Source organism: Nylanderia fulva, unplaced genomic scaffold (genome assembly GCF_048542155.1).
Source record: "Nylanderia fulva isolate GAGA-0341 unplaced genomic scaffold, ASM4854215v1 Scaffold10, whole genome shotgun sequence".
NCBI lineage: Eukaryota > Metazoa > Arthropoda > Insecta > Hymenoptera > Formicidae > Nylanderia > Nylanderia fulva.
In genome coordinates, this window is record NW_028189193.1 from 5,458,825 (window position 1) to 5,474,459 (window position 15,635).

The window sequence follows — 15,635 nt, forward strand, 5'->3', positions numbered from 1 at the left end:
TCGATTTACAAACGATTGTGCTGCGATACTTCCGATGCGCATTAATGCATCAAAGTAAATTAATTACTAGAGCGTGCATGTGCTCAATTATATTTGCAATTTAGTTATCTTATCTCGGGATAAACGGTTTTGTTGCGTTAAATGTACACGAAAATTATGTTCTATTACGTAAACGCGATTTTGGAACATTTACGGCGAAAATGATAGAAAGTGTTATTTCGATGTAAATTATTATGCTATTAGTGTATGTATAAAAGTTTAAAATTAAGTATATATACATATTTATTATATTTATATTATATATCTATATATAAAATATATATTAATATATAAACTGTATATTAATATATATATATTTATATTTATATATAAAATATATATTTATATATAAAATATATATTAATATTTAAAATATATATTAATATATAAAATTAATATATAAAATATATATATTAAGTATTTTTTATTCTATTAAGTATTTTCAATAAAATAAATAACTTTAGTTATAAATAAAAGACAATAACAAATTTTTATGATTAGTTATGTAATTTAATAATGTCGATAAAAGTCGACATTTTTTGCTCTGCTTGAATAAATAAATCATTACCTCGATAAACTTTATTCGCGCAAGACGTAACGGTATATCAAATCGAATCAGTAAAATCTGTCCTAATTCTCGAAGTAGCGACTTCGTTCCCTTTTTGAAATTCTTGTCACAATTTTCCTTTGTGTTTATTCTACATTACGACTTCTCGGTCAAAGACGATCGTTGACCGAGAGAGTAGAGAGTCAAGATTTTGAGGTTTCGAAATGACTAAATCGCAAGCCGAGTGAATTGCATAACCCGGAAATTATCATAATTCTGTAATGTTTCGAATAAACAACAACAAGGAAATAATGCGTAATAAAGACGGACGAGTCGAGGAGAGTAATTTAATTTCTATACGGAAATCATATCGAATCTATATATAAAATTATAAAATTATATCGGCGCATATTGCTTTATGAAGTTGTACAATATTCATATATTACAGTCTCGAATAACAATTTGCATTTATCTCAACACTTCTGACATAGATATGATCAAACTATCAATCTCATCCTATCATTAAAGCCCGATTCTCCTCGATACACTTACAAGACCATAAAAAGTTAAACTCGTTCTACGGAACACATTCGAGATGACTGTAAATTACCTAGTTACGCGTATATAATCAACGAGTGAACAGGGAAAGAGAGAGGCGATAGTATCGCCGGTAATCGCCGATAAGTCAATTGTAATCTCTGAAATAAAGTGAAAGGAAGCCTTATCCTCTCTCTAGATCGAGAACGAAGAAGAATTTCACTTGTTTCGTTCAGCAAATTTTGATAAATAGATAACATCGTTATGTTAAACCAACAGAATAACATCCTTGAAACGAGAGTTTCATCGCTGAATTATCGCGTGCACTGAGAAACAAAGTTGTTCACTTCTAAATCGTAAAACTAATTAATATTTTATTAATTAACTATATTTCTACACGGTAAAAAACATTTCGTATTTCTGTTGAAATTATCTTGTGTAGAAATTTTTGTGTTAAATTTTTAACATACTCTTATGTTAATATAACATATTGTCGTTATGTTATTTTGACATTTGTCTGTTGAGTTAATATTCACTATTTTTAAGTGTCAAAACAACACAATTAAATGAAAATGTACGAATTTTTGCTTATATTATATTTTTTTTTTATATTTTTGTGTTATTTTTTCACATATTACGTGTGTTATTTATTTACATATTTGTCCTCTGTTAAAATGACATTAAAATTAGAGTAGATAAATTGAGACATGTGAAATGTGTTAAATTTAACATAAATTTTTTTACTGTGTAGAAGTATTTTTAAGTCAAATACACATTATGTTCGATTTAATCTGCTGTATTTAATTTAAATATTTATATATGTATATGTGTGTAAATCATTATTAATTTATAGTATTTTTATTATATTTTTTCTATCATCAACTAAATTTTGAAATATAATTTTATAAATAATTTGTTATCCACTTAATATTGAAATACAGTTGAAAAATTTGTGTTAAATTTAATATAGATATCCCAAATAGCCCACAGAAATTATTATGTTAATTTAACATACTATTGATATATTAAACGGAGACACGAATATTGTGTTAATATTTTTAACACAAAATAAATGCAAAACTTGAAATAATTTAAAATAAATTTTGTGTAAAATTAACATAGTTTTAATGTAAAAATGTACCATCCCCTCACTTCATATTATAAAATAAAAAATCAACATTTTTTTTTATTTGTAAATTTTAACAAATAAATCTTGTCACTAACAAAACAGAACATATTTATTATGTAAAATTAAAATGTTATTTTTACACCTTTTTTTCAGTTGTCTTAACAATTTAACATTTAAGTTCAATTAACACAACAGCAATATGTTAAATTAGCATATGTGAAGGTGTGAAATATTTAACGCAAAAATTTCAACAAGGACCTTTTTTCAAAAGAAAACACAAACTCTCCAATATGTATTATCAATAAATTTATTATATTAATAATTTATTAATAATTATTAACAAATTATGAATAAATGATGAATACAATAAATGATTATCCAAAAGAGCAACGGGAGGGAATAAAAGAGATTGTTTCATCAAGAAACTTTTCTTGAACAAAATTTCGATCCACCGCTTCGTCGTTAAATCGCGCGATTAAAAAGTGTCCCAGGTCCTCGAGATCGGCCGATCGAATCGAAAACGAGTCGTCCGTTTCTCCGCGCGCGAACAGGCGTAGATATGTACGGGCAAACAACACATCTTCGCGTGGTCGACGATGAAGAACCGTCCTGGTGGGAGGGCAAAACTCTCTCTCTAGAGCTCACAGCTGATCATTAAAGCTACCGTTGGCACAGTCAAACTTTCACGCTCGGCGATACCGCGAACTTCGCTTTGCGAGCGAGCTAGTATATGCATCAAGAGACCTGCCGATATTTCAAGGTCCGCGCTTCCGTCCGCGAAGCGAGACGATGCGCGAGCGTGCGGGATGGAAAGGATCGTGACTGGAAAAAATTGAGCGGGAATAGATACACGAGTACGACAGAAATCAACCCCGTGGTGATAAATTTCTTCTGCTCCGAAATTGGAGTTCTACACTCTTCCCTTGCTTGCGCCGACGGTTTTTGTGCAGCGAAGTATATTAAATCGAATTCGATGATTTCAGACAGCTCGGAGAGAGAGAGAGAGAGATCCTTTTTTGTGTGCAACGTGTGTGGGTGGGTGTGGTTCTCGTTGAATTGCAAATTTTACGAGAGCGGGTTTGATCAATTATTCGCGGATAGAATCAAGGGTATAATTTGCGGGAATATTAATATTTGAATATACAAAAGTGTGGACTCTCTGGCTCCGTTTACCAATTACAGATCGAGGAGGAGAAATTAACTGGACCTCAATTTAAAAGGTATTCCGAGAGAAAGAGAGAGACGGATTCGCTTATTTGCATAGTGTAATTTCACGCGTGCCAAGAAATATCTCAATCGCGAAAGTTTTGAATGAAGCGAAGATGATAGACGAGAGGTCGCAGAAGGCGGGAAGCTAGCTCGAATATTTTCAAGATCGAATTATCACGACGGGCGATCGCGCTTATACATACGAGGCGTGCGTTATTAGTGAAAGTCTGCGTACAGTTTGAAGATCAGGACTGGCGTCGCCGTGGAATCGCCGTGAAAGGGGTAAAGAAGGTCAGAGGAAAGGAAGGATTAAAGAGTTCTCTGCGCCTTCGGTCCCCGGAGAAAGGAACGGAGCAAATTGAGCGAAAATCGGCGGAGCCGATATATCTCGATGCGGATGTTCATTCTTTCGAGTTTCAACACGCGCGAATCGGTCGGTTTCGCGCATATCTCGAGAGAGCCCACTCCTCCTCGAATATAGTGTATACTAGACCGGAAGAAGAAGTTCGAGAGCACTCTCTGGACGAGGAGATACGCGAAGCTTCACCGAAGCTTCTCCTCGAGAGCTATCCGGCGCAAAAAGATTTTCCGGAAGAAGTATTAGATCGAAGAAGTTTAGAATCGGATATCTCTTGTAAGAGCGTGACTTTGTAGTGTCGCGTACTGGGGAAATAAAAAGTCGCGGCGCAAAAACACGGATAGCCGATGATAAATGGAGAGATTTGTCACCGTTGCTTTTTTTTTTTGTAAATTGACGATATTTTAAACGCGCCGTGAGAATTGGAAAAAGAGAGAAGAGAAATATTGATGTTGTCTGATTGTAAAACATATATATGTATGTACACATACAGATCAAAGTGTGCGGTAAAGATACAAAGTGCAGTGAAAAGCAAGTCTTAAACTGGATACCTTCGTGTGCGGTTTTTCCAGCTTTTAAGTCGAAATAGAGAGACTAGAAAAAACACGATACATGTTTATAGAAAACAAATTGATTCAAGTGGATTTAATAATTGAATAACTTTCGATTTTGCTTTGTGCTGTATAAATTAGAATTTCGACATTGAAATGAATATCAAAAAGGTGTAAGTAAGAGTTTAATAAATTCTCCAGAAAGCTCGTTGGTCATCTGTCAGCATTTGTATAAAGATACTAAAAACAACGCGAATCTCTGTTACATAATTAATTTACCAATCTACATAATCAAAACTCGTTTACATAGAAATTTATGCATCGGGGAAGAAAGCGAGATCGATGGAAAGGCTGACGAGATAGTTTCCGAGTTACACAATCGACAAATTCTCTTCCCTCTCTCAACCAAGAGGAGAGAGAGAGAAAGAGAGATATTAGGAAACTTTATATTTACGATCAATCTTTCATTCGGGAGAGTCAAAAGAATCCATTTATCGAATAGAACCTTGCAGTGCAGAGATCCTCGCAAAAGATCCCGGCAGTAAACTTGGCGTATAAAGCGAGATGGCATCTTTGAAGCCATTCGCGCATGCCGGAAGCGAATAAGAATTGAAAGGAACCAGTAAAGCGCGCGTGGCGTTGCGATTCCGCCATAGACATTCAAATTTCAGGCCGAAAGATTCTTTTTTTTCCACGGTGCATTAGAATGACAATGCGCTTCCTAGCTTGATGAGGCCACTTGTTTACAACGCGAGAGAGAAAGAGTGAGAGAGAGAGAGACCGCAAACTATTATACACCGGCGCGTTTCGAGGGAGAAAGAGACAAGAGTGAATTCCCGAAACGCGCGCAAGAATAAGAAGGCGAAGGATGCGCGCAACATCAGTCGCAGAGACGATCGGCGATCGGGCGAGACATCGCGACGCGACGACCACGAAAGGATCGCGATTAATCGATACCGCGAGCCGGACCGCGTAGGAGGACCGTCCGCTCCTCATCTGTCACCTGTCATCGATCAGCTGATCGCGAACTGACAGATCATCCCTCACCGGCCGCTCGACTTCATCGACGATCCAGCGAAAGGATATGGATGTGTCCGCGATTACGGACCTCTGCGAGATCGTCCTTCTCCGCTGAGAAGGTGTCGCGATTATCCTCGCGCGGGAATCTGAGAAAAGTGACAAGGAAAGAGCGAGAGAGCGCCGATAAGCGAGACAATCCGCAAAGATGACGGGTCGCGTCGCTCTCCTTCTAGGCACCATCTCGATGCTGATCGGGCCCCTGCTAGGATACAACGTCCTGCTGGCCACCATGGGTGGTACCAAGTCACACACGGTGCCCTTCGTCGCCCTTGGTACGAGTCTGAGCTCGCGGGGCCACAACGTCACGCTGCTGAGCGCTTTCTCCGGTCCCGCGGCGAATAATGGCCTTCACGAGCTGGTGCCGTCGATCCTCGAGGTGATTTACGATTCTACTCCCGCACAAACTCTCGATACCCTTGTCCTCTCCCCGTTCAAGGGGTAAAACCGCGACCCCCTTCCTTCGAAACCACCGTGGGCTATCGCTCTCTCGCCGTCCAATTTGCCTCTTGACCCGGCTAATTTTATTACACGCGGTGCAATTTACCAGTTCGCTTATACCTTATACATCGCTCTCGTTGATTATCTTCTTTCTTATATCTCCGCTCTCTCGTTTAAGGATTTTTTAATTTTTTTTTTTGTAGGATGCATATAGGCGGGGCAACTTTTGAGTGTAATGGGACATTTCGAATAATATTAAGATTTATCGTGTATTGTGACTGTAAAAGAGTCGGGAGATGCGATGGCAAAAAAGTCTTTTGAACAGCAATATAATTTAAGAAACGTAAAAAAATAATTTTTGTTTTTTAAAGCCATCCCTCTTTCTTTGTATAATAATAATATCTACCGCAATAAGATATAAAACACGTTCCATTAATTTTTTCTTGTGTTAAATTCCAATTGTTCCATATTGTCTGACGATTACCATGATTTTCAGGGAGAAAATTCTAAGAGAAAATTCTCTCCGTGTACCAAGATTTAATCTCTTAAAGCAGTTTACTCGCAGTTCTACTGTGAGTCTTAGAGAGACGAGTCTTTTTTCTCGCGAAACTATCTTCGGGAAGACGCGACCTTCGAAGTTTGATCCCCGAGCGGCGAAAGTTCGACGGATCGAAATTCGAAGTTTCGGGATTAAAGTGCCGCGGGAAGAGAAATTTATTTATCACCCTCGCGCGTAACTCTCACGACGCAGGCATACGTCGAGAACTTCACGTCCGAGTGGGACCTGATGGGCGCCAGATTCCGGAACGAGCTGCCGATCTCGCCGTGGGACGCCATGAGGTACGGCTGGGAGTCCTGCGAGGCGTTGCTGCGAGACGCGGCTTCGACAGCCGGTCTGAGAAAGCCGGACGGGAATCCGCGAGCGCGATGGGACGTTGCGGTCGTCGACGGCGCCTTTCCCGAGTGCCTGTTGGGGATCCTTCACGGCGAGAATGTGCCGACGATAATGCTCAACACGGTAATAAGCTGTTCGCCGAACCGCAAAATTCGTGACGGAAGTCTCTTCCGCTCTTTCATCCCCTTTGAGTAATTCTGTCGGAATTCCCTATCTCGCTGTGTCAACAGTCGGCTTCTACTTCAATTACTTGTGTAATTTTACACGAGAGAAAAATCTGTTTTCTTGTTAAAAACGGTCCTCATGCAAATTTAACACGTTCATGTGTTCATTTAACATATTACTGTTCTGGTATAATTGAACTTAAATGTTAAATTGTTAAAACAATTGAAAAAAATGTGAAAATAACACAATGTGCATCTGTTTTTAATTTTACGCAATAAATATGTTCTGTTTTCTTAGTGACAAGATTCATCTGCTAAAATTTAAAAATGAAAAAATGTTGATTTTTTATTTTATAATATAAAGTAAAGGGATGCAACATTTTTTTACATTAAAAGTATGTTAATTTTACACAAAATTTATTTTAAATTCTTTGAAGTTTTGCATTTATTTTGTGTTAAAATATTTATGTCTCCATTTAACATATCCATATTGTGTTAAATTAACACACAAATTTCTATGAACCGTTTGGAACATGTGATATCTGTTAAATTTAACAGAAAATTTTCAATTGTATACGTACATATACAGGATGACACAAAACTAGTAGTAAACCTGTTAATGGCAGATAATTTGGAGACGATTTTTCCTCAACAAAAATGTCGAGGCATCAATCATTTTCGAATTATAAGCGATCAAAAATAAGGGGTCTTTCGCAAACTAAGCCTTGTGAAAATTAAATGTCAATCATGGAACGATTAAGATGGATTATTAATTCGTATATTGTATAAATTGTAGCGGTAAAAAGGAAAAGAGCGATGCAGGATTATATGTAATCCCATCTCTTTATATTAAAATTATCAAGATATTTTAAATATAATGAGAGATACAACAACATTTATAATTTATATATAAAACACTAATTTTTTACTTACTTTGCATTTATTGATGGTTAAATATCTATAAGCTAATAATTTCATACTTCCTGGAAAAAGTCTATTAAATTGAAATGCGAAGCTCAAAGTGGATTTTTCATATCAACCTCAGTTTAAGTTTTTATCCCTATATTTAATCCTTCATTACTTATTTTTATATAACTTCTAATTTTGATTTTTATAACAGTTGTTCTATAAAATAATCAATTTACATCTAAATTAAATATATTGAAATTTTTTTAGAATTCTCTCTCTCTCTCTGGCATAAAAATAAATAATAAAGAATTAAATATAGGGATAAAAACTTAAACTGAGGTTGATATGAAAAATCCACTTTGAGCTTCGCAAATTGATAATGAAATTATTAGCTTATAGATATTTAAAAAAAATGATGATCTGAAATAACGAAATAACAATAAAATAAGTTATAAAATTAGATCGCAAGTACGAGACAAATTTTAATTCGAGAATGAGATGTAAATTTCGACATAATAGTGATGTAAAGTTTCTTCTTTTCACTGCTCGATTCCACTTACCGAAAATATGTAACGATGTCAAAGAAAAATTATATATTCATCGTGATTATCTCACGAGTATGGAATGCACAAAAAAACCAGCTTGTTTGTCGTATCCTGGCATTTACGTACATAAATGAAAAGCAAACGCTGAATCTCGTGTTCGCTCGACTATGTATAACTAATATGACGATACGCGAAATAATCGCTTCCTTGCATAAATAATTTATATACATCTCTCTCGAAGGTGCTAAAATGGTTTTAGAAATTCACGAGTTCTTCAACTATTCTGTTTGTATATTAATTTCGACCTGCTTTCGTCATTCGTTTAATGACGTCGACGACGTGTAATTTTTTTTTCCTTTTTAAAAGAAGAACATTATTTTTCTCCAATTTTTTCCCCTCAAAATTAAATCGTACAAAATCAGTCGCATTCGATGCATCATTAATAACGAAATAACGATATGTTATGTTGTGCAGGTGGCACTTTACAGCGGTTCCATTATGCGACAAGGCAATCCGTCACCCTGGTCGGTGACGCCGTATTTCGGCAAAGCGATTACGCAAGACATGAACTTTTTCCAAAGGGTCCAAAACGTGGCGGCACAATTCACTCTGAAAATTATGCACTGGATCACAGTTTCCATTTATCTTCGGCCGACTCTTCACAAGTATCTCGGTGAGCGCTCGAACTGTCAGGCGCATTCTTCTGCCGTTCGTTGACGTTTTATTGGTGAAAGTTCGCGAGCTACGCTATAATATACATAATCTCGTGCACATCTCTTATTTGTAATTGGATACTCGATCACTAACAATGAGTGGTGATTTTTTTGCTTTCGACAGGTGATCATATACCCGACGATCTGTACAGTTTAACGGCGGAGGTCCCTCTGACTTTGCAAAACAGCCACTACGTCGTGGCCGATTCCGTGCCCTACTTGTCAAACGTCGTGAACGTCGCTTGCCTTCATTGTAGACCGGCGATGCAATTAAATCCCGATTTGGAGTCCTTTCTGCGACGTGGTAATATCGCAGGCATATTCTTCTTTCTTCCCTTTCACTTCCGATTTTCTTTTCTACGTAAGATTCGGATTAAGAGCTGCCTAAAGTTTTTATACAAATTATCGTAAACGTAAAAATGCCATTTTCAAGCATGTTTGTATTCATATAATAAAATATATGTTTTTTAATTAAAATATTTATTTTATTTTATTTTATTTTATTTATTTTATTTTTAATTAAAATTTTTGTGAACCAATTTCGTGCGCCTATAGAGAGAGAGAAAATAAAAATATCAACACACATTATTTCGACGAAATGATTAATAAAACTGCTACATATTCGCTGTTTGTAATTGATTTGAAATCCCTTCAGGCGTAAAACTCGTTTAAACGTCCCGTGTCAGTGTGACGACATCTCTTGCATATTACATAAGGGATACCGTATTCCATATTTTCGTGTCATGTTGACGCTCTATCTTTCCACGCGGTGACTCACGTGACTGCGGCTCTTGATAAGAATCTCGGGACTAAAGATGACGAACGTACATAGGTACACCGAGATGCTGAGCAAACTTGTCCGCAGGTTTCGTGTTCGTCTCCATGGGATCGTCGGTGCAGGCTTCCGGAATGCCGGAAGCTCTACGGCAAATCTTCGTCGCGGTTTTCTCCGCGCTACCGTACAACGTCATCTGGAAGTGGGAGGGTGCCAAGATCAAAGATCTACCGGCAAACGTGAGAACGGCTGCCTGGTGGCCGCAGCAGGAGCTCCTCGGACATCCCAAACTGCGGGCCTTCGTTTCCCACGGCGGTCTCTTATCCCTTCATGAAGCAGCTTATCACGGCGCACCGACCCTGGTTCTGCCTGTCTTCTGCGATCACGATGGAAACGCGGCGCAGGCTGGTAAATCATTTCTCTTCGCGACCAAATTTATCTTCCCCCGGTGAAAGAATAAAGGCTGGTCGAGAAGAGTTTCGCTTTTTTTTTTTTTTTTCAAAACACTAATAGATAATGATATGTAGGAAGAGCTACGGAAGTGATTTATCATTGATGAAAGTAGAAAAAATAATTCAAGTCGGAAGGAGAAACTGCAAATTAATTTGAATGAAAATTTATGTCCAGCAGACTTAATGGAAAAATTTCTACACAGAGAAAATTTTCTCTTAGAATTTACCCTGAAAAATCATGATAATCGTGGGACAATATGGTATTGGAAGAATTTTATAAGAGTTTTAACTGATTAATATTTACCACAATAAAAATATTAATATCTACCACAATAAGATATAAAATATACTCGATTAATTTTGCTATGTACATAATAAAATTTACTATGCACCTATTAATATTTTTTATTATGGAAAATATTAATAAAAGAAATTCTTGTAAAATTCTTCCAACTTCTAAGAGAAAATTCTCTCCGCGTAGAAATTAATTGTTTCCCTGACTTTTTAGTATTATTTTTCCCAAATATATAATTTGCATGTATCTATATGATAAATCAATTAAATGTTAAATCATAAAATCCTTGAGATATTTTTGTCAACAATGAAAAGGTTCGGAAGTTAAAAAAACAAAAATTTAAATCAATTCATTACGCACGATAATCGAAACAAACATGTCACTATAAACTATTTAAATAATCACCTTTTTTATTTATATTATATCACATTTTTTAGTTTTATCTCTATTAAATATATAATCGATTTTTAATAACACAGAAAATTTGCGTATTGGGAGTCAAGAAAAAGTTAATATTTATTTAATAAAAAATTTCAAATGATTGAGACAAATGTAGAATAATGTGAAAAAATCCAGATAAATAGTAAAACTTCCTGACAATTCCGGATTTCTAAAATTCTCTGACAATGCCCGGTTTCCAGATTTCCCTGACCGCTGTAGGCACCCTGATGTCGTTAGAATTTTCTGTTTCTACATATATAATTCGTAAAAAATATAAAAAAAAAATATATCTAGTCGATAAATGATTTTTTCTTGGAATTGGTTCAGTAATATTTTCGTGTATTTATTGAATACAGATAAATTGGGGTACGCTTTGGTAATGGATTTGGCTGGCATATCCATTAGTACACTTCACGAAGGTATACTCGAAGTCGCCGCACTCCACAACAATTCTTATCGAGAGGTAGCTAAGAAGAGAAGCGCGTTGCTACGCGATCTTCCGATTGATTCCAGAGAATTGGCCACGTGGTGGGTAGAACACGTCGCCAAGCATGGAGGAGCCGATCATTTGAAGAGCTCGATCAGGTATATTTTTTTTTTGCAATATTATCATTATACGCTTCCATTCTACTTCTAACCGTTCGCGTCTTTGTAAGAAATGGTTTCCTATTTCATATCATTTTTTTTTCATCTCTCTTGTAATATCTCAATTCTGTTCTCTTCTTATTTTTGCACATTACTCTCACATTACTACCCTCTGACATGTTATACGTCTCATCTTAAAATAACTTGCTCTTATCTTTCTCTCTCAACAAATATACTCGTTATATTTCTTTCTATTCGATTCCATTATCTTCTTGTAGATCCGCTGTATCTTCATATTTACACATCAATATTTTTATTATGTTTCCTCTAAATGTATTTCCTCTTCTCTATTCTCTTCTTATACTATAATTAATTTTTTATATCTTGTACATCTTGTACAGATATTCGTATATACTTAAAATTCTTTTCTTAACTCTATTAAACTCTATTAAATATTTTATTTCTTTCTTCCTTTTTCAATTTTTTCCTTACTTTATTCCTTTTTACTGCTTTCTTATTATTTATCGTAAACTTTATTTATAATTTTTTAATTTTTCTTTAAAATAAAAACATAAAGTATTTCACACACATAATTGCATCTTTTCTAGTTCCTTTTAATCTTCATATCGTTATTAAAATTATTAATATATTGACAAAATTATTTAAATAAATATAAAATGTATTGAGATATATTCGATATAGCAAATAAATCTCTGGCATTTAGATTAGTCTTTGTAATATAATCGCTAAGAAAATAAAATACTTATAATAATATGATAAATAAATCATCAACAGAAATTTATTAGTTTTCAGCTGGCAATAAATTATAATAAAAATTGGGCATACATTTTTTGTTCGTTAAAAAACATGATAGTTTCATTTAAAAAAATTAAGATCTTGTTTTTTTTTATCAAATACAAGGTGTTTGGCATATTTTTATTGTTGCAATTTGTCGCCGATAGAAGCTGATTTTCATGATTTTTTGATCGGATTATTATAAGTGTTTTAAAAATCGCGACGATCGAAAACTATTCTCTATATACAAAACTAGAGAAATTATATAAATATCAAATGCAATGTTTTTCAGACACATGAGCACGATCCATTATTACAGTATAGACGTCGCAGTATTTTACATATCGAGTTTAATCCTAATAATTTACGGACTCAAGAAATTGTGCTGGCGAGCAGTAATCAGTCAGGACGTCTTCAAGAAGAAAGTAGACTGACAATGAGAGCTATAATTTCGTGGGAAATCTCCCGTCAAATTTATTTTATTTATTATATCGCGCATAGACTATACAATCTTTTAATTAATATTAAATAATTTAATTAATTATATTGAATATGTTTAATTGGGATAAAGTGGGATCCATAGAAGAGAGAGATTCGTTCGGCACGCGCAAACTTTTTTTAAAGATCTCTAATATATTTTTAAGACAGCCTAATTATAAGTTATATTTGTAATTAATATAATAAACTTGTTTAATTTGTATACATCTCTCTCGTATCTGTCTCTCTCTGTTTACGTAAGTACATTTAAAAATTTATAGATACGAGAGGTAAGATACTTTTATATCTAGTATATTGACGTATGTTGTATATATTTCTTCTCATTACGAAATGTTTTAATTGCTGATATAACAGGATTTTACCGGGAGATGTTATAACTGTGTAGCGACTAAATGACAGCTGTTATAGCAGCAATCGTGAAACTGCGCTTTCTACATTATCCACATTTTTAAATAAGTAACATAATAAATTTCGTTTATTGTTATAATAGTTTACTTACAAATTTAGAAATAATCGATATTTTTATATTTATGATTTGTGTGTGTATATGTTACGAGAAAATTGATAAATTTTATATTAAGTTTGTGTGTGTTAAATCTATTGTAAATAAAATAATAATAAAAATTAAAAACTGTTAGATAATATACATAATTTGCAATACGTCATAGATTATCAAATGAATAACAACTCAGTATGAAGTCTCAGTATTTATATTTAGTTTCAAAGTATAGATATGCATATTTAAAAGGTAATTAAATTGTTTTCTCGGTAAAATTATTCCACATTTCAAACATGGATCAAAGGTAACAAAGCCATAGTTCCTAACACAAAGCTTAATACGCAAAATGACATTTTAACACGTAAAAAAGTTCCAACATAAAGCAAGCAATGCATGTTGCAAAAATGTCGCAAACAAAGTTAAAAATTAATGAACACTTTTATAGATAAGAGGATGAGTATCTCAAAGAGTGAAAAAAATGTTAACAAACATCAAGATTCGCGATTTTGTTCTGCACAATAGAATACGTACTAATTTGACGATAATTGAGAATTTTTATGATGGATATCTACATTCGGAAATTGGCTTAGAATGTTGCGATGTTTCCTTTGAAGAAATCAAAGAGCGAGATGACTCGCGCGCGCATCTGATAACAGGGAGCAGTATAATGAGTTGTAAGAGGAGAGAGAAAACCAGACGGATGAAAGAGGCGATCGAAGTGGATAGAAACCAGATGTCGACTATCGATCGCTTGTAACGCGCCAATTACTCGCAAATATTTATCTAAGGAACATTCATCGCTATCGCGAGTTATCTCGTCAGGTATGTCGATCAGTTTTGTTGATTTGATACGGTGGCGTAACAGAAATCATTATCTAGCATCATTAATACGATAAACGAATAGACAGATACAAGAACCTCGCAGCCTTGACGAAGGACAAATAATATCGGGAACACATTTTTTATATATATTATAAATAATTGTATAATTATACATATAATCGTAAAATTATGTGAAATATGTCTATTTTTATACATAATTATATAAATTTATATACATATATAAATTATAAAGGTTCATATATAATCATGTCAAATTATTTCATATATAATTTGACATGATTATATATGAACCTTTATAATTTATATACATATATAAATTTATATAATTATATATAAAAAGCACTTTTATCTAATTATATATGGACATATATATTTCATATATAATTTTGCGATTATATGCCCAGATAGCCACAGTAATTATTATGACATCATTTTGATGGCAAATGATGCATTTTGACATCAAAATGATGTTATAATAATTACTGTGGCTATCTGGGTGTATAATTTTATATATTATTTCTAATATAATTTTATATATATTTTTATATAATTTTATATTAGATAAAAAATTTCTATATAATTTTATATTGGATAAAAAATTGTTTCCTGGGATTAATCGGAAAATAATCGAAATTATTTAATTTCGGGAGTATCTCGGCACGTAGAATAGATTTTTAAATAATTTAATTTTTTTTCAACTAATAAAAATATTTGATTCTCATAAACGATATGATTATTCTGCATCTCGCACTATTATATAGATTTTTTTCTTTAATTTTTTTTATAAGTATTTAGAAAATAATGAGAAAAAAACTGTCAGAATCTTCATTCTTAGTACGTCGGGCTAAAAACACTTTTTTTATCCTTAGCACTCTTTCTCAGCACCCACTTCATTTTATATATGCATAATAAAAACCGTTTTAATAATATGTATATAGTGTATACGAGGTGTTGCAAAGGAAAATGCACAAGATCACATAAGCAAATATAAAATGTTAAATAATTCGACGAGATCTAAAAATTTTGTAAAATACTTTTTGTAAAAATCGAAATAAAAATACGTAAGATATAACATTCTATTTTAGTTACGCGCGATAAATAGAAGAAAACAAATCGTTTGCAGAAAATTGCTTTTGTAACAGATTTGATTTTTCGCTCTACATTATGAAGCATTTTTTTACTTAATTTAATGAATAATGTTTATTTTTAGAAACCTTATATTTTAAATAAAAATTTTTTTTATTAAATTTAAATTAAAAACTTATATTTTAACATCATGTATAGATATATGATCCTATCCCAGCCAAAAATGATTGACGAATCGACGTCGACTCGACC

At 33.6% G+C, this 15,635-nt stretch overlaps 1 protein-coding gene across 1 annotated transcript; it reads left to right on the top strand.

Moving 5' to 3' along the window:
• Positions 1-2,760: 2,760 nt before the first annotated feature.
• On the top strand, positions 2,761-13,606 carry Ugt50B3 (UDP-glycosyltransferase family 50 member B3). The gene is made up of 7 exons (XM_029304147.2): positions 2,761-5,826; positions 6,640-6,906; positions 8,876-9,074; positions 9,239-9,418; positions 9,980-10,297; positions 11,434-11,662; positions 12,750-13,606. The coding sequence occupies exons 1-7, from the start codon at positions 5,596-5,598 to the stop codon at positions 12,889-12,891; spliced, it is 1,566 nt and encodes a 521-aa protein (XP_029159980.2). The 5' UTR covers positions 2,761-5,595; the 3' UTR covers positions 12,892-13,606.
• Positions 13,607-15,635: the final 2,029 nt, after the last annotated feature.

Bases quoted from the DNA above. Each gene is read 5' to 3' on its own strand.
- Ugt50B3 (XM_029304147.2), top strand. From the start codon at position 5,596: ATGACGGGTCGCGTCGCTCTCCTTCTAGGCACCATCTCGATGCTGATC. The intron at 6,907-8,875 runs GTAATAAGCTGT...TATGTTGTGCAG, and splicing joins CGACGATAATGCTCAACACG to GTGGCACTTTACAGCGGTTC. The intron at 11,663-12,749 runs GTATATTTTTTT...AATGTTTTTCAG, and splicing joins CATTTGAAGAGCTCGATCAG to ACACATGAGCACGATCCATT.